The sequence below is a fragment of the Physcomitrium patens genome, chromosome 2 (assembly GCF_059467195.1).
Source record: "Physcomitrium patens ecotype Gransden chromosome 2, ASM5946719v1, whole genome shotgun sequence".
Classification (NCBI taxonomy): domain Eukaryota; kingdom Viridiplantae; phylum Streptophyta; class Bryopsida; order Funariales; family Funariaceae; genus Physcomitrium; species Physcomitrium patens.
This window is the reverse complement of record NC_143411.1, coordinates 6,479,210-6,500,449: the sequence shown is the minus strand read 5'-3', so window position 1 is coordinate 6,500,449 and position 21,240 is coordinate 6,479,210. Positions and strand designations below refer to the sequence as shown.

Here is a 21,240-nt window from a genome sequence, read left to right as displayed (position 1 = left end):
TATTGAAATAAATTATTTCATTTGAATAATATTATAATTTATATATGTATGTATTTTTATCTATTATTATATTTTAAATATTTTATCAAGCAATTAGTATGTTAAAAATTTAATAATTCAATATAGGTTATATGAAACATATAAATTCATGTGTTTTTTGTTAAACCACTTATTTTATATTCAAAGTAATCTATGAAATTTGATATTTAATAAACTATTTTATTTCTTTCACATAATACTTTAATTTTAATAATTTAGATGTATATTTTTAGAAAATATATAATTTTATTAAGTATTTTTATTATATATATATATATATATGTATAGATTTATAAATTTTATATTTAAGAAATTTGTAGAATAATGAAATAGAAGTCATTTAATTGTATAATATATCAATTAAGTTACAATATGTGCAATATTAATAGTGCACCAAAATAGTATTTTTGAAAATTATATTTTTTTATGCATATTAGCCAAATTAAGTCTTACTTAATTAAAATTTTCATAAATAAAAAAATAACTCACTTAGATTTTTAGTATAATTAAATATATAAATATTTATTATTTGGTCAAATCTTTATATTATTAAATAATTATCTATAAAAATATTTATTAAAAAGTTTTTAGATTAATATTATTTATGATAATTAACTATCTTACAATATTATTTTTTCAAATGGATCACTTTTTGATTAATTTATTACATTTTTATTAAAATAACATATTATTATTTATTCAAAACTCATCTAGATATTGAATTCTAAATAAGAATCTATTATATGTATATATATATATATATATATATATATGTATATATTTATAATAGTGAATTAAAAGAATAACTTCATTGCCTACTTAATATAATAAAATTTTAGTGAAAATTATGGCAATTGTAATGAAATATTATGAACATACATATTTATTTTAGTAATTACTTAGATAATATGAAAATGTAGAAGTAAGTAAAATTAGTTAAATTTAATAATATCTTGTAGGAAATCTTTTTAGAAGCTCTATAGATGTAATTTTATGGTTATACATGTCTATAGGTGATTGATAGATTAGAAACTTTGCTAATAAGTTAGCCATGTATTGCTTGTGTTTGCAGTTTGTGGTACAAGTTAACTATGTGGCACATATATAAGAAACTTCTTTTACAAATTAGACACATGTCATGGGAGTTGGACATGTGTTGGAGGTCTTATAGAGTGTCACCATGTAGCTCCTAGTTAAATAATAAATATAGACGTAAGAGTGAGGTCTTCTTCACTCTTATCAACTTCTTTCTTGCTTTCAGTTTAGTTTCAAGAGTCTTTAGTTTTTTAATCTTTAGCAATAGCCATTCTTGTTTCTTCTTTAATAAATATGCTTTCTTATTTCTATTTTGTAATATTGCTTTGATACATATTTTATTTGTTTACATATCTTCTTCAAGTTCTTGTCATTGATACAAAGTATTCACAAAATGACAAATTTATTTTACAATGTGAGAATTTCATTTGCCTTCCATGATGATTAAGAAAGTTGTTGAAAAATATTTATTTTATTTTTATTAATTAAAAATTTAAGTCCTATTTCTATATAGAAGTATAAAATATAGGTATAAGAAAAACTACATTATTACAAACCAAAGTGTCTCTTCAATAGTTTTTGTAGTTTAAATTTGATTTTATTAAGTAATGTCCTAAGTCTATCATAAGATATATCCAAAGTCTATTACTAAAGTATCACTTTTAATTGTTCATTTGAATTTCTAATAGCAAACTAGATATAAGCTTGTTTTACAATTGAACTGATTAAAAAAATAAAGTATTTATGAATAAGAAAGCTTTAAATATTTTAAAAAAATAAGTTAACTATAATAAAAAAAAATCATATATATATATATATATATATATATATATATGTATATCTCTATGTATATTTATATTATATCATATTTTTACTTTGAATATTATATCTATATATTACACAGATAATATATTTATTCTCATAAAAAACTCTAATTTTTTTAGTTTAATTTAATTTAATTGAATTGTATTATTATCAATAACATTGATCTTCTTATTTAGGTTTGCTATACCTTAAAAGCAAATAATTTTGCAATCAATAATAATTAATGCTTCAAAGATCTTAATAATCATTAATTCTTATAGAATCTTCTTTATTTTAAGAGCACTTATTTACTTTTGAAGGACAAATGTATCTCATTGTGTTACAAACTTATTAAAAACATTGTAGAATTTGCAAAGTTGTTGAATAAAAACAAGATAGTGTATTATATGTTTTGAGGCTTTCAATAACCTCAATCGTAAAAGGTCAAAATAGAACCCTTTCTTCTTCTTCTTCTTCTTCCTCTTTCTTTCTTTCTTTCTTTTTTTTTTTTTTTTTTTTTTTTTCTATATCTGCACTGGATCAAAGGTTTTTTTCTATGATACTTTAGATTGTATCCATCTACATTCAGTTTTTCAAAGAAAATATTAGCCTTTTACATTTCATGTGTTGTTTCTTATTTTTTGGTCATCAAATAATTTGGATGACATATTTGTAATCATTAACTACTTCCAAATACAGTAAATTTAAGTCTTGACATGCTTTTTTATTATATATATATATATATATATATATATAGATATACAAATAGAATAATTCCTTATGTCTGAAAAATTATTGATAATAATTTATTAAATAGCTTCAGGATGTTTTAGTATTCAATTATTTTTTTTTTGAACTTTCATATAATATTGCTATTTATGCTTCTATTCCAATTGTGATTAACATATTAGTTATAATATGGTGTAACAACTTAAATCTTATCAATGTTACAAGACATTATTTTTCTTATAGAAAATATAGGTTAGATTAGAGAGATTCCTTAGATATTTTATTTAAAAAGAAACTCGAGAGTATACCATAATGTCATTGATATAAGTAAAAAAGAAAAAAGAAAAACCGTGGTATTGAGTTTGGTTTTTTTTTTTTTTTTAATTATTTTATACAAAATAATGACTAATTGTACTTATAAGAGAATATGACCTAAATAATTTGAATCTTTTTGTAATCTTGGAGCAATCAAATTCTATGAGTTACTATTTAAAGTTATCATTATTTTTAAAGGTAAGCTATGTATTGTAAGATTTGCATTGAGATATTTGTAAATAATTGATCATAATAGAAAGAAGAAAAAAGTCTATTTTTCTATGAAATTCAACAAGTATATATTATGTATTAAGATATAAAAGTACTAGACTTATTTGGCACATTGGCACATTAGAAAAATTACATTGGTACATTAGAAAATTAAATTGGTAATCTAAATGTAAATAATCAACAATAAGAGTAAAATAATAATAAAAATAAACATTGTTGTAATATATCCTTTAAACCAATAAGTTAAATTATGGACACATCCAACAGTTAAGTATTAGAGAAGAAAAGTTAAATGAAATCTTTTTGAGATCCTTATGAAATTCATATTAATGTCTTATTATACTTCAAATGTATTAATAGAACAAGACATTTAAATTCTATTTTTAAAACCCAGGAATTATTCTAACTTTATTAACAACCATGTTTGAGAAATCGAAAATATGATGCAGAAGTCTTTTAGCATCAAATAAATTTGCAACTAATTTATTATATGCATCTTATTTAAACTACACCTTCAAATAGATTGTTATTGCTTAGCAATCGTTACTGATAAAGGTGCCATATTTTGAGACGGTTTCAAATTATATTGCATTGGATTTTAAAGGCACTTACACTAAATAATTTTACAAGTGATTCTTCTATTACAACATTGGCTGTTATTGTTGGATTTGAGGACCCACAGGCCACCTTTAAACTGATTATTAGGAAACATATTTAACCCTTATCTTAAACATAAATGTGTAATTTTAAAGTAACTAGTTTTGATTTACTTTAAGTAGAATCTGTTTCCAAAGGAAGAGGTTGTGGTACTAAGTAATGGTACAGGTATAAACTATTCAATTTTTTTTTTTTATTCTCCAAAGATACTTGAAAGTAATCTTTCATTAGAAATAAAATTTGAACTTAATTGGCAAGCACTCTTAATGAACTAAAAAACTATGTTGGGACACGAGTATACTATTTAGAATAGATAATAAAACCATCCTGTGAAAGTAGCTCTTTCATTAGGGAGAGGGTACGGGCCACTTAGCGGATTGGACAGACATTTAGTGTCAACGCACATTCTGTGTCATGGAAATGCTGCTTGAAGTTCGTTGAGAAACAATCAGGATACAATTCTGTATGACCTCCTGTCCTTCTAATCTGAGTGGATGTCTTTCAATTCTATACCTGGTATGTCTTGTTCCCTAGCTCCCCTTCGACTACTTGAGTTACATAGGTTTTGCAACAGCATATTTGGTTATTCAGCTCTAGAAGTTGCAGTACCCAACTACACTAGTTTATTTTTTTTCCATCTGTCAGCCACGTTCCAATGCTTCAAAAACAGAGCAGTGAGAAGCCTGTGTGAAAGACTTGGTTGTTATGTCCATTCTGAATCTCTCTTGCAGCCCTCTATAATCATAACTGGCTAGAATGCACAGAATATCTGCTTGACACTTGTCTCCTCTTCCAGGTATTCTTCATTTCTTGGAAAAGAAATAATATTTTTGATTCGGTTTGGTTCTTTTACCCTAATGGAAAATGTGTTGCTGGCCCAATGTCCCAGACATCAAGCCCACTTCAGGCTGAAAACTATCACATATACCCCGACTTCCAGGGCCTCCTAAAGCAGGACTTTGCACCAAACCCATTCCCAAACTCTGGTGGGGTACGGGCAGCAGAGCACGACCAGCACCAGCCCGTGTCAAATTTTGATAAGCTAATATGTCGGCCACACCATATCCGAGGTTTACTCCGGATGCCATGATTCCTTGATAATGGCCCACCGAAGGCGGTGAGGGAAGTGGTGCAGAGGACGCTCCTGGCTGCGTGGGCTTGCTGCCCCACGAACACTGCATATTTTACCAACATCATCAGAAGCTTTCTTTCAACCCAAAAGCGACGATTGATAAATGGGCTTGCAGCGCTACGGAGAATAAGTATATTAGCAAGTGAATCGTCCCGTCAAATTCCCATGACCTCAGGGTCTTAAGTTCTATGTATCACTTTCCGAATTTCCTACCCGGCATCTGTGGTTATAAAAATCTCTACACTATGCAACAAAAAGTAACAAATCCAGAAGATTTTCGGATCTCAATCCAGTTTTCCTATTCTACCGATGTAGCAAATCGGAATGCCCATTGCATCAGACCCATACGTAACTGTTTATACACCGTGAGACGAAAACCGCGTACCTTCAAAGACTTGCCCCAAATTACCCTACCATTGGCAGCCTGAATTGCAAAAGCAGCCTCTGCATGGGTGCGGTATCTCACAAAACCAAAGCCCTTCTCTTTCTGCACCCGCACATCCTCTATCACGCCGGCTCCCAGTGAGTGGAACTGACGGTGAAGCTCTGCTTGTGTTATCTGGCGTCCACAACAGGTCATGATTACCTCGTTTTAAGATGCATGAAAGTTTTCCATCAAGCAGACAACATTACTCAACAAGGTACAGTTGCAAATTATAGCCGAAGGGTCCTATCGCGCCTCCCTCATTTGAACTGACGCGACGATCGCACTGACATTCTACAGCATCCAAAAAGCGTCTCTGCAGTAAAAAATTAAGAAGCTTATCATTATGATTCACTCTGAATTATTAGTGAACTTCCACCATAGCATAGCACTGTGATAGGAGCACGTTTCAGAGCAACTATGGCCACTTCACTCAGTGTAGGATATAACCAAGTACACGTCTATGTTACTCATACGCCAATTGCAAGCAGAGGTACGCGTATCGATACCTGTTGAGAAAGATTGCCCACATAAACTGTGGTATACTGGGAATTGATTTCTGGTCCATCTCCGGCAGAACTATCTTGACGATCCTCTGACCGCACATCTGCAAGACAGCACAGCTACGTTTTCAGTCCATAATTCAGTTACAGTCAATGATCGTAAAGAAATTCAGATCACACAGGATTCATATGCTTCTATTTAAACCTTGAGCCGGATGTGATCAGATGAAAACGCTTAGATAGATGGAATGACCTTGTCCGATTGGTGATTGAAGCCCCACCCTCTGATCCACTTTGCAGTTCACAGTTAACCCGCGTGTAGTCAATTTACTTTCATCCGCCTGAATGGTGTTATTCGTCTTAGCAGCCCAGTTGCAACGAATCGGTCGGGTCCCAAGCCACTTTCCTGCAATAAGTGTTCATCAACATGTGAATATGGATGACAGCCCTCCACACCACTGAGAACGACTATCTGTAAACAGGCGCACTGCATCCAGAGTATGCAAGGCTCTCCTGACAGTTATCCCCACCCATTCCTTTTCGCAGCTTGTACACCTTCCGCATCGGTTTCGTAAAAGAATCCCGTTGGCTACAAGTGAGACTCTTAGTGTAACTTAAGACTTCATGGCAGGCCGATCATCACAAGGATGATAGTGGTATTGCAAAGCAAACCCTTCAGGCTAACAGTGAAAGGGTACAGAAATAATGTTATACCCGTCATCTCCGATATAGAACTCTCGGCTTCCTGCAAAAACCACAGGTTCAAACTTCACCCAAGAATCCGTGGATGAATACCACAAAGTGAACAACAAGGCTTGGACAAAATTCTGAAAATTCGTCATATATAAGAGATTGTTATGTGTTTCCATTGCCGGGATTTAATTGAGTGCTTAAGACACCAAATCAAAGACAAATGTGGAAGAAAACTACTTCAGAAAACTACTGGAAGCAAGAATTCTTCAATGACAGATTGTTTGAACTCATGAATTTAAGCGTGAAACAGCTACTCAGGTACGGATGGGAGCCCATCCATTACCAAGGCCTACCTGAATATTCTTAAAGCCGCCCTGGAAGTAAACATGCCTGAACCTACCTGCTGACTTCTGAAAGAAACAAAGCCGAAACCCCTAGAGCGACCTGAGCGTTGATCCCACATAACTCGTGCATCTCTGTTCACAACCCCAATGTTTAGGAAAAACTACGCAAAAAGTAGCACAAGAATTCTTTCTTCTGTGCTGACTGGATACTTTTCTAAAGCTCTCCAACTTAACCATCTCAAAATGAAGCTGCATGAGAAAATCGGCTAGGAGACGAATAAGTTCACTATCAAATTCTTGTGCTGATTACATTCCATTTCATGATCTACAAAGAAAAAGGACAGTATGTGCCCCGGGCCAATTGCAGACGTGTGTAAAGAATCAGGGATAGAACTGATTATTTTTGTTGAGATACAAAGCATGATTCGCGCAGCTTACGAGCAGCTGGGGTAGATGCAGAATGCGGCGAACAGAGTTGCATCGGTTACCTCCGCACTTAAGTCTCCCACAAATACATTGAAATGCCCTGCTGTCATTCAACATTTGATTACCAATGAGCCAACGTGTGCGCTTAAATGTAAACAGAACGGCTTAGCACATTGCATCGTCACACCACGCAACAAAATCACCTGTTGTATCCTCTCTTTGTCCGCTCGCATATGCCCAATTTACTTTGATAGATTGCCCAAACCTGCAAATCAGCCTCAGAGTATTTGAGAATGCCAGCCAATTTCAAAATCCATAAGAATTCGGATTTCGTCGTTTTATCGTTTTAAAACTATTTGCGACCACTTCAAAGTTTCAATTGTAGAGCGAAAGAATTCTAGAAACTGAAGAACAACACAGGAATATTATTTCGAGTAGGCACACAGTTACGTGGATAACATGACAATACCCTTCACCTTGAGATGAGCAAGACTGAGGGGACATATAGTTCCTTTGGCTACATTCATCAAAACCTTCACACCTCCATCCTGACGAATTTATGAAACGCATAGACCACTACTTCATCGAGTCAAATTTAGAGACAATTCAACCACGAAGTCAATGTAGCATTTTTCCAGAAAAGAAACTAAATCAGAAATTGCGCGAGTACTTATGAAGCAGAAATCTTGCAGATAGGCCGTACATTTGCCTGCCATTCAGAGTTGATAATGCAGCTACAGCAGATCGGTGGTCGAAATAATCAACGAATCCATACGATGACTGCCATGAAAAAGTGTGTGAATGGGTGGCATTTAAAACCCCAAAACAATCTGGTATATGAAGTCTCAAGCAGTCAACAGGCCTCACAGTATAATGAGCAAGAAATATTTGAACGAAAGGATGCAGATGACTATGCTATAGAAAATAATCGTGTTAATATATACGAGAATGGGTTTTACTTGCTGAGTAGCCGAAGTGATACCTTGTCTTTCCTTATCAGTTTGCAGCCCTCCAGTGGACCTAAACTGGCGAACACCTCAGCTAGAAGACCCTCGGTAACCCTGGAGTGTATGTTGCCTACATACCTGCATGTAATCCTGCTTGGTTAACTGAGAAATATACATCCGAGAACACCTTCGCTTAACTACTATTGCCCCGAATTCAACCAGCTTCCATTGCACGCATCGCAAGAGGGTACAATCAAAAATATCGAGATTGATCGTGATCGAGCAAGAATCAGCCTCTCCAATCAGGTACTCAAAAACTAAATGCTTTGGACTCTGTAATTGGGCTCCATGTCCGCGGAATTCTAAGAAAAACAACCAAACATGACTGTACAGAGTAGGAGAAGTTGATGCAAACCATCAACTGGACTCAGAAAATCAGAAATGTACTTACACGCTACGACAAGAAGTTGCATCGAACCCTGGAGGTAAGTTACCACTTGCCATTGGTTCCATCTGCGAAGAAGACCAGTATTAATTCATGAGTGTGTGTGCTGGCATGGGCGTATGCGGCCAGGATATAGTACAATTTTGCAGCATTGATAAAATTTTTGAAAGCCTCCATTGAACAAAGCTTGGAAGCTCGACTTCATGGAGTGGTTTGATCGAGCAACTTAGATATATTTAGTTGAAGTTACAGGTTACGAAGCTGCAGATCAACATTGCATGAGTTATTGTGAGATTAGTTCTCTTTTTAAAAAAAACTACAGAAGTTAAGCAGTACACGAATGTAGCGTGAGATATGATTTACTGTTGAGAAGGAGACAGTGCTTCGAGGATATTGACAATGCTTCATACTTGAGCGAACCGAAACTTCTGGCACTACACAATTACCACAAAGTTCTAGGGTTAGGATAGTTGAATTCCCTGAAGCACTCAGCGGGTAAGCTTGAATGATTAACTACCTGCTGCTCAAGCATAGGCTGCAGCACTAGACTTGTAAAAGTTTTGCTAGTATTCCAGTTGTTCGTTGTGTTAGTGTTTACGTTTCTGCGATGTGACGATGGAATTCCCTGCCTTAAGTTGACCTCAGAACATGACAGAACTTAGAGCAAAGGTAAATACATTGAAAAGAGTGAGAGTTTAACAATTATGATAGGCAACAGTGAACATTGGCCTCCTTACCATTACATTCGAACCACAAAATGACTAGCTTGCGAGAAACCTACTTCGCAAGCTTCCCATTCTGCAATGGCTGACGTTACAAGCCGTGGTACTCTGCACAGTGGAAGAACTACAGCGGCATCAGTATTATCATCCTGCATAATGCACAAGTCCCCGAAATCGACAGAATGTTTAACGTAAACACTCCATAAATCCTCTCAGGCATGAAAGGATTTCACGGATGATGAGTATGAAATTATGAAACTGGCAAGGAACGATCAACGCAACACAGATGAAGCGGAAAATTCATTGCTGATCAAAGATTGACAAGAGGAAACATGCATGCATGCTGATGCAGAGAAGCTTGAGAAGAACTCGGAAGTTTGATGCGAACAATAACAACAATATGTTTCAGGTCATGCGGGATCTCTCAAACTGAAGTCTCGACAAGTTCTTGTAAAAAACTGTTTTCAAGATCACAGGCTTTGGAATAGAAGTCTGGGCGAGGATGAGGAGTGCGTTGATCATGTGGAAAGCTCGTGGGGCCGAGGAAGGGAGCGAGGGAGTTGGTTACCTTTCAAAGACGAGACAACAGCTCCGGCAACAAACTCCAGATTAGTTCGAAATTGAATCAAAGGTGGGGCCATGTAAGGATTGGTTGAGTTGAGTGGATGAATGAACGCCGCTTCCTCGATGTTTACAACTGATTCATACGTGCTTCTCTCGTGGAATATCTCGCAGGTAGTTACTCAGCGGTGGAGGACAGTAGAAATAGATTTATTCCGATGTGTATATTGTTTCCATTGAGGAACTACATTCAACATTGTAACTATCATTGTATGATAGCTGAAGGGTTGATGGTGGGTACACTTTACTTTGTATCGATTCCATCTCAACTTTTAGAGTAATTTATGTCAAGAAGGAGAGCACCAGAAATTAATAATTTCTCTCGTTTGGATTAAGTATCGCCTCTTGTTAGATGACAAATTTCACAGAATTATGTAAAATCGAAGATGATTGAGTTCCATCCATTCAGAATAGTGAATGTGACAATGGTGTTGGTACCTTTCTGGATTATATTATTTAAGTGCTGAAGGAAAACTATCCAAAATTATATTGAACTTGATGATACGTGGAATTTTCATCTGTGAAGTGTCTGATTGTGATCCGAATGCCACTGGAGATCTCTCTCATAGAGACCACTCCGTTCAGAGTTAGAAATTCCTACCCATCAACCAGACAGTTGCCATGTTTGCCATATTTTATCCAGTCATGTCCACAACAGGATAAGAAGCATATTTTACACAGTTTGAAACTGAGCAAGTGAAAGGACCAAGTGGTCACTACAGGAGTGAACCACATTATTCAAAGGTTGGATTAATACACTAAATATCGTTACATACCTTAAAGTTAAAAATGAAAACATGTGCGCTCTGTGTAAGCAGAGGTGGACTTATAAGCAGCTCCGCGAATGCAACCATAATGCTCGAAGGTTGGGTTAAATTTCCAGTGACATTTGAAAATGAAGCTACTGATATATTTAATATTGAATACTTTGCAATACCAAGGTTCTTCCGAGCAGGTGACTGGCCACAGTTCCATACAATCCCATGATTTGAGCGGCACACATCTTGGCTTACAGCAGTAATTGGATGCATGCAGAGTCTCATCATGACCTCCCCAAAAATCAGACCGAAGTGCATATCATACCTGACCACTTCAGCAAGCTAACAGTCCCATGACAAACAATGCTAAAATCTACATGTCACTTGAAAACTATGACAGCAACTTAATGACGTAGCATGGTCATCACTGATCCTGTGCTCTGCAAGCCCCAAAAGCAATCCCTTTAGGATTGACCAGGCAGACGCTTCCAGAAGTTTTAGCATTAGTAGAATGGCTGTTGATGACCTAGTCCCCCCGAAACCAAACCTGCTCCTGGCTGAAAACTATCATAAACTCGGCTACCAGGAGCTCCCAAATGAGGACCTTGACCAAGACCAACTCCCAGGCTTTGATGATGGGGTAATGGTAAAAGCGCACGCCCAGCACCTTGCGGTGTCATACTAAGTTGGCGTTGATATGCTAAGAGGTCAGCAGCACTGTAACCAAGATTTACTCCAGACATAAGACCAGCCTGATACGGGTTTACTGGGAGGGGAGGAGGAAGTGGTGCTGATGACGATCCTGGCACGGTAGGCTTGCTGCCCCAGGAACACTAGAATACCAACAAGACGCACCAATGTCATAATATGCTAAGCGAGGATAATAAAATCGAACATAATAGATTCTTTTACATGACAAATTAAGTCTAAAGAGGTGCCCCTACTCTCAATATGAGAGATCAAGGGAGATGCTATGAGCGAACAAGGATTAACCATCAGAAAACTAAAGAAACGTCTAATTAAAATCAGAACACGCATCAAACACACCAACGTAGATAAAACTAGCGGAATTCATTTTACCTTAACAGACTTGCCGCAAAGTACTCTACCGTTGGCTGCTTGAATCGCTAAGGCAGCTTCCTCATGCGTTCGGTATCTCACAAAACCAAATCCCTTATCTTTTTGTACACGTACATCTTCTATCACACCAGCTCCCATGCAGTGGAACCATCGGTGTAATTCACCTTGATTCACCTATAAACAATAGTTTGCGAGAAATGACCATAGGATAGTAATAGGGATCCATGGATGAAATCAATGAAATCGACATGTTAATGAATCACAACTACCAAAGATTTGATTTACATTCAACTCGCCTGGAATCCTTCATACAATCTATAAATAAATTCTGCTCTACTTGATCAGTATCTGTTCTAACAAATAAAAATAAGTATATGAGGTAAGCATGGACGTTCAAAATCTCATACCTCATGGGCCAAATTACCGACATACACGGTGGTGTACTGTGGATTATTTTCTGGTCCATCCCCAGCAGAACCTTCTGGACGATCTTCTGATTTAGAATCTGGAAGGAGGCAATCAAACAATATAGTAATGAGTCTCTTTCATTGATCGGAAGAGGGTGCTAAATCCATTTGTTTCAGTGACCCAGCAATAACTCTCCTAATCAAGAATATTCATATCCTTGATTATGCTAAATGAAAAGGGAAGAGAGACAACAAGAGACAACAAAACACTGTTGAGGGAAAATGAGAACTACCTTGCCCAAGCGATTGCAGTCCAGAAAGTGAATCACCAGAACCATTCATTCCTACTGCATGACCACCATTGTTTGTTTCGTCTGCTGAAGCAGAACTGTTCGTCTTTGTAGCCCAATTGCACCGGATTGACCGGGTTCCAAGCCATTTTCCTGCAAATATCACCAAGAATCAAAAAATAGGCCTGAATTTTTTACTACTTAAAAAATAGAATAAAGGAACTGGGAGAAAAAAGATTGAAGCCTACCAAAAAGATCATCTACATTACAGTCTGTCAAATGAATCCAGAAATACACGCCAAACTTGGGCACAGTGATGGCCAAAGACCTTGTTGGATAAACTCAAACAAGGATGAATTTATCTTACCAGTCATCTCACTGATCGCGTTCTCTGCTTCCTGCAAAAACAAGAAAAGTTGGAATAGATCAACACAATGACGTTATGTGAGTGTACAACTCATCACACAAAGAACGGGAGGGCCTAAATCATAGACAGACATTAAGTATCATCTACAACAGCTGAGCATTTACAATTTTATCAAGAACACAGAAATATTAAAAATAAGCAGTGTGACTTAAAAATTCATACGTCAAAAATGGGGGCCATTCTGCAGCGTCAAGCTCTAAACTACTACACAAATAAAAAGACCATTTTCCACTGGATACTGCCTGAATCCACTTGAAGACGATCTATAAGCAAAAGTGCCTGAACCTACCTGCTGACTTCTGAAAGAAACAAAGCCGAAACCTCTAGAACGACCTGAGCGTTGATCCCACATAACTCGTGCATCTCTGTTCACCAACCAATTATTCAAAAAAGAAAAAGCAGTGCGCGCACACTGAAAAATTGTAAAATATTAATACAAAAACGTTCAATCGCCACACTAGCTCTCGGAAACCTACTTAGGCAGCAGAAACCCTGATCAGAAAGGGATGTTTCTGGTTAACGTTGCTTATTTAATTTGTACAACTCATTAGCAGGGACTACAAGAAATTCAGAGAAGCCTAGGTGTTGGGCACAACAGAGGTTAAGCTTTGTTGCCACATCTAAGTCTCAGACTAAGTATCTTGCAAACTACATAAGCAACAAGCTTAATAAACATTTGAATTCAATGAAAGTTGATGAATAGGACCAGAGATCCATCATGAACAATCATATATATACAAATCTCAACTGTATCCTTTTCACAGGTGATTTGACTACACTATTACGACGACATATACAAATGAAAAAATAAGGATAAAGCCATATTTCGCAAAACATGAGAATGCCATATATCATATCCTCATTATAGATATTCAAATGGTTAAGCAGCAACTTTTCCTATAGAAGATTATTGCATGAATAGAAAGGATGAGTATGAAAGTACTGCTATTCAATTACAAAAATAGGCAATAATCGTCGCAGCAACTTACGAGCAGCTTGGATAGACACAGAATGCAGCAAACAAAGTTGCATCGGTCACCTCCGGACTGAGATCTCCCACAAACACATTGTAATGCCCTGGTACAAGCAACATAGAAAATAAATAATAGCTAAAGTCCATACTAAACATCATGCAATTCCTAATCAGCAGCCATACCAGAAGCGCCAAATATAGTCTAGAAAATAAAAATAAAACACCTGTAGTATCCTCTCTCTGCCCGCTTGCATATGCCCAATTAACTTTGATAGGCTGTCCAAATCTACACAGCATCATCACCACGCAGATCAGAAAAAGAAATTACTATCTATTTGGTCCTTGCATTCGTAAGGAAAATTAGGAAAGCACAAAAAGTGAAGACGAAAATGAAAATGAAAACCAGATAAAATAGAAGTGAGGTGAGGAAGAATACTATGTGCAGAATGCCACTTAAAGACGTGATTTTTTTTGTATGAAATTGAAATTGAGAAAAAATCAGTTTAACAAATATTCACAAACGATAATTCACTACATAGATAAGATCATAAATGAGCGAAGAAAAGAAACAGCCAGTTAACATTAGATCAAAACACATATGGAACAGAAAGGGCAATACTTGAGGCACTTCATTCGCAGCGGATAAAGTTGCATGAACTTCATCTCTAAATTTACGAATGTGTAAAAGGAAAAGGTACATGGAACGTACATTAGTCTGCCATTTAGAGTAGTTAATGCTACTGCAGCATAAATATGGTCCAAGTAGTCAACAAATCCATATGATGACTGCAAGAAAAAAAACACGAAATGAACTATCAAACCCCAATGCGACTCGAAAGAATTGAAAACTTCCTTAAAGTATAATGTCAAGAAACATTCAGTTAAATAATGTGTTTTAAAAGAACCACAGTGAAAAGAAACGTATAAGAGTGGGGAAATGAACCTAATACATCAACAGATTATGGCTTCAAACTGAGTTTTCTCGATTAACCACTCACAAGGTTTGTGTACTTGAAATACAAGAAATGACGAGTAGCCACAAACTAGCTAATGTGACAAGATTGGGTTTACTGAATCTGGATCATAAAACATGAACAAAGTACATCTGCAACCTGTTGATATGTAATGAGTAAAAGACAAGTACAGGAGAAAGCGAGCGTTGTACACCACAGTTACCTTCTCTTTCCTGATAAGTTTGCAACCCTCCAACGGCCCAATGTTAGAAAAAACTTCGGCAAGAAGCGCCTCTGTAACTTTCGTGTGTATGTTGCCTACGTAACTGCATAAAGGAACAACACAAAATCATAAATAACCAAATGCATACAGAAATCCATGGTTAGTACTTAAAAATTAGATACGCTATGAACACTGCTTCAATAGTAAAATCCTTCTCGACATACTAGCTTCCCCAACTTTTACTGCCAAAAGAAAGTTTTGAGGATGATTTTATTTTTAAAAAAATTAAAATTAAAATTAAACCTCAAAAAAAATAGCCAGACACCCAAGTAAAAGAAATGTACTGAGATAGTCCAACCAGACAAGTAGCTTCACAATCGCTCTGAAAGAATCAAAGAAAAGACTCACACGATTTGCTGAAAAAAGGTAGAACAATGAGAGCTTAAAAAAATTACAAAATACAGAAAGAAAACAAAAAAAACTGACTGGGGTAGGACTACTGAAATAAGAAAAAGCAGCAATGAACTTACACACTACGACAAGAAGTTGCATCAAACCCAGGGGGCAGATTCCCACTCGGCAATGGTTCCATCTGCAAAAAAATAAAACGGCGAGAAAATGGTAGACTATACCACGTGAACAGGAGTACAAAAAGCTACCCTTCCTGATGTTTTACTGTTTACATGTACAAAAACTCGGCATCAAGAGCTTTGTAGGAAGGCTTCTAAAAAACTATTGGAATCCTGAGGATTCCAGGATTGACAGCCCTGGGAACCGCGGTGAAAAACTAGCAAGTATTGAGATATTTCAACACCCACCAACAAACGTCACCAAGACAAAAGCTTTGAAAGCTTTTGATAATGAGAAACTAACATAACTGCACTACCCCAGTCATCAAAAGTAATTTCTCATTATCAAGATAGAACACGAGAACCCGAACCACAGAGTTCTCAAAACTAATCAGTACATAATCCTCCTACTGCTAAGAATTCTCACCACGAAAATTTTCCCACTAACCACCGAACAAATGTCAATTTCACACCCTCAGAGTAGCTCTTTGTAAGTTTCAATTAAAGGGCAAACAAATGAAGACTAAAGAGACCAATCATATTAAGGCCAAAATGGGTGTTCGTTTAGACAATACTATGGTCTTTTTTAAAAGGCGCAAACATTTGCAATGAACAACCACCTCCGAAAGCTTAACGATTCGAAGCTCACAGTCTCAAAAATAAATGAAGATAAAAAATGAAAATATCTCGGAAAAAGCATAGTTGGAGTACCTGGGGTATTGTGGCAAGCAAGCCAGGGTGATAAAGCGCTTGCTGCTGTGGTTGATGCTGATTCTGCTGCAGCATAACTTGCACGAGACTTTGATGTTTTAGCCGCTGCTGAAATAGCTGTTGCTCGGTCTGCTGCATTGTATGCGCTTTGGCAAACACACGCTCGGCGTTTCTGACCTAATTAGTGCACAACATATCACGGCTCTGAACAGATGCAAGAAGAAACGACACAACCCCAACGAAGACTGTTCTCTCCAAGCCGTACAAGCCGAAAACCTACAACAGTTTTGCACCTGCGTAGCACAGCCGAGTGTACCGAAACACACCCATCCTCAATCAATAAAGATAGGACGATCTTGAACTCCGAGCCAACCCAGTACTCTCAAATCCAGACAATATTCTCCCAGAAAATAGGCTAGCGGAAAAATCCAAATTACAAATAAGCTCACTAACAACACTCGCTGCGGGCAAGCTAAACAATACACACCACCGAAATCCACAACAGCGTGCCACTAAAATAACAAAATCCGTGGACGCGTACCACAGATCGTGGCCCGAAAACATGAACTCCCTCACACAACCCAAATGAGACAAATCGACTCTAAAGCCAGTCTTTAGCCTAACCATTTGAAATTTATGCAGGCAGAGAATCAGCCACTGACCTCGGTGATCGGGGTGGCAGCGGTCGGACTAGACGAGGAAGTGGGTGCAGTTGCAATCGCTGCAAAGGGGGAAATGGAGGACAAAGCAGAGACCGAAGTTAGTTATGCCAGGGTTTCTAGAACAAGAGCCTCCAAGAGGGAAGAGCAAAATGACAATGGGAAACGAGGAAGTGGCTTGCCTTCACATGGTGCGTCTATAGGCAAATGTAAATTAAAAAATAGAAAAATGACAAATAATATATAATACCCACCTCCAGATACGGTAGTTTGTGTCTGCATTACCTACGATTAACGGACTACGCAAAAATCCTTCCGCCATTCTGTTCGGCTTCCAAGTCTACATCGCAACATTGTACGGTGTTCTACCACCCAGTAAAGTGTGGTGGGTTGTTTTTTCACTTTCTCTTTCGCCCCTTATTACCCTCGGAATCAATTTTTTCGGCAACCTCTTTCTCACATAATTTGAATGCTTTCAGACCAAAGAAATTAGTTCTTTATTAATTAGCTTATGCTCTTCTTCTACTTCTTCTTTTGCTTGATCTATTGATTGAGATTTCGATTTCAGTAAATGGGATTGCAGTTTGGATGTGAGCCAGAAGGGGTGCATTGGGTCAAAGAGTAAATGGATGTGAACAGTACCGGAATATCACGAAGTATTGTTGTTTCGTATAATTATTTTTTTTTGTTTTGTCAATTATTTTTAGAATACGATATTGTCGATATCGGAAGCGATTGCATCCGGCGAGTATGAGTGTCATTGCACGGAGCTTTCAAATGATCTAGGTGATGGCTGAATTTGTCCATGAGTTGTTTTTAAGCAGAAGGCGAAGGCTGCGCTGTGTTTTGTAAACCCTAGACCTTTGTTTTTGTGCCCCAAGCGTGGATGATTCACTAGTAATTGAAAAGAGAGAGAATTGGAGAAGAAGTAGCTGCGAGGCCCATTGCGAATCGAATGCTGGCGTAGTGGTGTCACTGTTGTGGAAGAGGCACAACGCAGCCAGGCGGAGCAGGTGGCAATTGTCGTTAGTTCGGCTTCTGTGTTTATCAATGATAGAAACGGAAGTGGAGTGGGAGGTGACAATCAACCGGATTTGATGTCTTGTGAAGATCCAATTGCTGTAGCTGCAGCAGAGATGGGAGAAGTGGGTGGAGTGGGACGAGAAGAATCTCTGATAGATGAAGAGATCGTCGCCAACTCGATGGAAGCTGAATCCGCTCCTGCTGCAGAAGTTGCGAAAGAAAATGCGATGATTCGAACGGAGGAGGAAAGAATATTAGACTTGACTAGCTTCCAACTGCAAGATTTGACAGACGTGGATTTGCCTCTCTATATCGAGGAATTGGATTTAACAACTAATCGCCTCACCTCCATTGACCCTAGAATTGCCAATCTGTCGCACCTTCAGGTTTTGCGCCCCTAATTTCTTATCTTCTATTATTTTTACTTACATTTGGTGTCTCAATATCACAAAAGCACTCGTGTCTTTGTGCAATTTGTTACAAAAGTAGCAGATAATGTAATCAACGACAGTGTAAGTGATTTTTAAATTTACTTACGCAATATCAGCATCGGCTTCGGGTTTTAGATTGTCAACTTTTCTGACTCATTTGTAGAACGGTGGTTTTCCAAGTTTCTTGTCCTCTCCTGCCTCTAAAGTATGTCATGGTGTTTCTGTATTGCGTGCTATGTGAAGAAATTGAGTTTTGAACAGAATTTGCTCGCCGATGATGCAGTGAGTGTGTTGAGTCCGTGTACAGCGCTAAGTGATTTGAAGGTGCGTTCCTTGTGCTCTTGTTCTAAATTTTCTTGCGTTGTGCTCTTAAACAGTCCTCGCAATGATTCACAGTAATTCACAGCTTATGTTTACATAAAGTTGTGCTCTTGTTTCGAGTGAACGCAATTAATGCTTAATGTTGTCCCGTCAGATTCCCTGGGTGATGGATCTGCTATGCGTGGCATTTTGCAGGAACTGGTGCTGCGCGACAATAAACTGCTCAAAATACCAGAATTGAGCAATCTTGTGAATCTAACATTGCTGGATGTCTCCTACAACAAAGTGTCGTCTATGAACGGCATGTCTGCCATTTCTTCGTCATTAACTGAGCTTTATTTATCGAAAAATGAAATTGGGAAAATTGAAGAGATCGAGCATTTAACGAGACTGCGGGTTCTTGAGCTTGGCTCCAACAGGATTAGAGTATGCTCCTGTTGGAACTTCATAGCTTTATGACAGAAATTAGTAGATGCATGAGGTAGAAGATGGTTTGAAGTGACAATTACAATGTCGCACCACGCTATTTTCTTGTGTTATTGAGGGTTCTGATCTGATCCAACGCTTTTCGATTTTTTAATTTGTTCTGTAATGATTTTGACACCATCACAATACCGAAATTGAAAAGAAAGAAGCATGTAGGCATCACTCCAAGTGATTTATCGGATGTTTTGTCATTGAATCGAAGATTTAAGATGAGGCTGTTGTCTGCCTTGTCATGTCTAAAGCTTGTCGATCCCCTTGTTTTGCAGGTTATGGAGGGCCTTGATCAGCTGAAAGAGCTGCAACAGTTGTGGCTGGGGCGCAATCGCATTCAGAGTGTAAACTTGTGCGGCTTAACTGGTCTGCTTAAGATTAGTGTTCAGAGCAACCGGCTGTCTTCAATGGCGGTATTCCAGGTCTTTTTTTAACGATGCTCTTGTTTTGAATTTTCAGGCGGTTGTTTGACTGTGAATGCCTTAATCCGAAGTTATGTATTACTCAGTTGCAATTCTGAATTCTGTCATATTAAACAATATTCTGTCTAAGTTATAACGTTTCAGGGTAGGTCTTACTTTGTAGCTATCTTTTTATTTCTTTTATTGCTGAACCTGCATGAAGACATTTTGCTTTTCTTTCTTTTTTGTGAATTCTTTCGTGGTTAATTTTTTCGTATCTGCGGTACTTCACAACTAAAATTGAACTAATCCCATTACATTATGATCCTGAAACTTATCGTCATTGTAAGAAATTAGTGCAATGATGCGACAGGCTGGGAAGAGCAGGGTTTGCTCATTTATGGTTCCGTTCTGCGCGGCCACAAATCAATTTGCTAGCATCTGCCAACATAATCGTTTGAAATTTGCTCGTTGCAGGAATGTGTGAACTTGACAGAGCTTTATTTGAGCCATAACCAAATATCTGTAATGGAAGGGCTCTCAACACTTCAAAATCTTCGTGTGCTGGATTTAGCATCAAACAAAATAACAGACATTAGCAACCTTGAAAAGCTCACCAGGTATCTGAGATATTCTGATGTAATGTTGAATTATAGCGTGTAGTGGCCGTCAGTTTGTGCACTCACGTGCAATTTATTATTTTTCTTCCCTCGCCTGAGTTAGTGTTGCTTGCAGAAGGGGTATGTTGAAACAAACGTTGGGAATTGTTGATACTGTGACGTTTTCAAATACTTCCTTCGCTACTGCAATTTGCGCAGCTTTGCATTAGGGGTCTCTAGAAACATGATCATATCAAACTCATGCACTTCGTGTGGGCAAGCAGGTTGGAAGATCTGTGGCTTAATGACAACAGTGTTGCTACATTGGATGACATTGAGATGAAGTTGGAAGGGTGTAAGAACTCTCTTACCACTATCTACCTAGAGCGAAACCCCTGTGTACGCACTTCGAACCCTTACTTATTTAGTGGAAGCTGTCGTGATTGTAATGACTAGTGTCTTAGTTTAGCTACATTCAGGTCCAAAATTACAGCCTTTGGAGAGTTTCCACATTTCTTTCAGTTGTTTACATGTTTTTTCTGTTCTTTTCAAATTTCAGGCCCATGATCCCAATTACATTCGCACAATGAGAGCCATCCTTCCCAAGCTGCAGCAGTTGGACTCCCACCTACTTCTACATTAGAGGCTTTAAAACGAAGCACCACTTGTCTTTTTGATTCAAGTGAGGTTTTAGATCAGGATATTACACCCCATCAGATTTAGATATGATATTGCGTTGGTCGGTTCTGAGATTTATCGTCCTGAAGATCGACTTGCTGCCGTTCTACAAATGCTTTTGAGGCATCAACATGTAATCAGCTCCATTATTTTTTTCCACCTAATTTCTGTCCCTTACTGCTTGAACCGTAAA

The 21,240-nt window shown here is 37.2% G+C and overlaps 3 protein-coding genes across 17 annotated transcripts; 1 reads left to right on the top strand and 2 right to left on the bottom strand.

The window, feature by feature from the left end:
- Window positions 1–4,017: 4,017 nt before the first annotated feature.
- LOC112279195 (oligouridylate-binding protein 1) lies at window positions 4,018–10,369 on the bottom strand. Of its 14 annotated transcripts, none has more exons than XM_090244638.1 (15): window positions 9,783–9,982; window positions 9,462–9,554; window positions 9,088–9,158; window positions 8,731–8,985; window positions 8,315–8,417; window positions 8,036–8,112; window positions 7,802–7,880; window positions 7,536–7,597; window positions 7,345–7,435; window positions 6,963–7,038; window positions 6,584–6,614; window positions 6,123–6,275; window positions 5,876–5,973; window positions 5,328–5,501; window positions 4,018–4,985 (listed from the first exon to the last, which is right to left on the bottom strand). In XM_090244638.1, exons 7-15 carry the CDS (start codon window positions 7,834–7,836, stop codon window positions 4,665–4,667), a joined length of 1,041 nt encoding a protein of 346 aa, XP_090100764.1. In that variant the 5' UTR covers window positions 7,837–7,880; window positions 8,036–8,112; window positions 8,315–8,417; window positions 8,731–8,985; window positions 9,088–9,158; window positions 9,462–9,554; window positions 9,783–9,982; the 3' UTR covers window positions 4,018–4,664. The 14 variants fall into 14 exon arrangements, with proteins under 14 accessions (XP_090100764.1, XP_090100765.1, XP_073388406.1 ...); XM_090244639.1 differs by having other exon boundaries at window positions 7,345–7,432; XM_073532305.2 differs by lacking the exons at window positions 7,802–7,880; window positions 9,783–9,982 and adding an exon at window positions 10,015–10,369 and having other exon boundaries at window positions 8,003–8,112; window positions 8,731–8,792; window positions 9,061–9,158.
- A 564-nt stretch (window positions 10,370–10,933) lies between these two features.
- LOC112279194 (oligouridylate-binding protein 1) lies at window positions 10,934–17,261 on the bottom strand. Of its 2 annotated transcripts, none has more exons than XM_024513391.3 (13): window positions 17,121–17,261; window positions 16,459–16,751; window positions 15,709–15,770; window positions 15,179–15,281; window positions 14,712–14,788; window positions 14,227–14,288; window positions 14,019–14,106; window positions 13,319–13,394; window positions 12,970–13,000; window positions 12,606–12,755; window positions 12,313–12,410; window positions 11,906–12,079; window positions 10,934–11,658 (listed from the first exon to the last, which is right to left on the bottom strand). In XM_024513391.3, the coding sequence occupies exons 2-13, from the start codon at window positions 16,594–16,596 to the stop codon at window positions 11,329–11,331; spliced, it is 1,389 nt and encodes a 462-aa protein (XP_024369159.1). In that variant the 5' UTR covers window positions 16,597–16,751; window positions 17,121–17,261; the 3' UTR covers window positions 10,934–11,328. The 2 variants fall into 2 exon arrangements, with proteins under 2 accessions (XP_024369159.1, XP_024369160.1); XM_024513392.3 differs by having other exon boundaries at window positions 16,459–16,635.
- LOC112279196 (protein phosphatase 1 regulatory inhibitor subunit PPP1R7 homolog) lies at window positions 17,169–21,211 on the top strand. The gene is made up of 8 exons (XM_024513398.3): window positions 17,169–17,308; window positions 17,942–18,526; window positions 18,815–18,895; window positions 19,088–19,318; window positions 19,645–19,791; window positions 20,248–20,390; window positions 20,654–20,768; window positions 20,929–21,211. Exons 2-8 carry the CDS (start codon window positions 18,215–18,217, stop codon window positions 21,010–21,012), a joined length of 1,113 nt encoding a protein of 370 aa, XP_024369166.1. The 5' UTR covers window positions 17,169–17,308; window positions 17,942–18,214; the 3' UTR covers window positions 21,013–21,211.
- Window positions 21,212–21,240: the final 29 nt, after the last annotated feature.

Coding starts and splice junctions, on each gene's coding strand:
- LOC112279194 (XM_024513391.3), bottom strand. CDS start 16,596: ATGCAGCAGACCGAGCAACAGCTATTTCAGCAGCGGCTAAAACATCAA. Junction 15,771..16,458: donor TGCTTGCCACAATACCCCAG/GTACTCCAACTA, acceptor ATTTTTTTGCAG/ATGGAACCATTGCCGAGTGG. Junction 11,659..11,905: donor TTTGCGGCAAGTCTGTTAAG/GTAAAATGAATT, acceptor TTGGTATTCTAG/TGTTCCTGGGGCAGCAAGCC.
- LOC112279195 (XM_073532305.2), bottom strand. CDS start 9,132: ATGAAGCATTGTCAATATCCTCGAAGCACTGTCTCCTTCTCAACAGTA. Junction 8,113..8,314: donor AACTGATAAGGAAAGACAAG/GTATCACTTCGG, acceptor TTTTCATGGCAG/TCATCGTATGGATTCGTTGA. Junction 7,039..7,344: donor TGCATCTACCCCAGCTGCTC/GTAAGCTGCGCG, acceptor GGTTGTGAACAG/AGATGCACGAGTTATGTGGG.
- LOC112279196 (XM_024513398.3), top strand. CDS start 18,215: ATGTCTTGTGAAGATCCAATTGCTGTAGCTGCAGCAGAGATGGGAGAA. Junction 18,527..18,814: donor CCAATCTGTCGCACCTTCAG/GTTTTGCGCCCC, acceptor TGCTATGTGAAG/AAATTGAGTTTTGAACAGAA. Junction 18,896..19,087: donor CAGCGCTAAGTGATTTGAAG/GTGCGTTCCTTG, acceptor GGCATTTTGCAG/GAACTGGTGCTGCGCGACAA.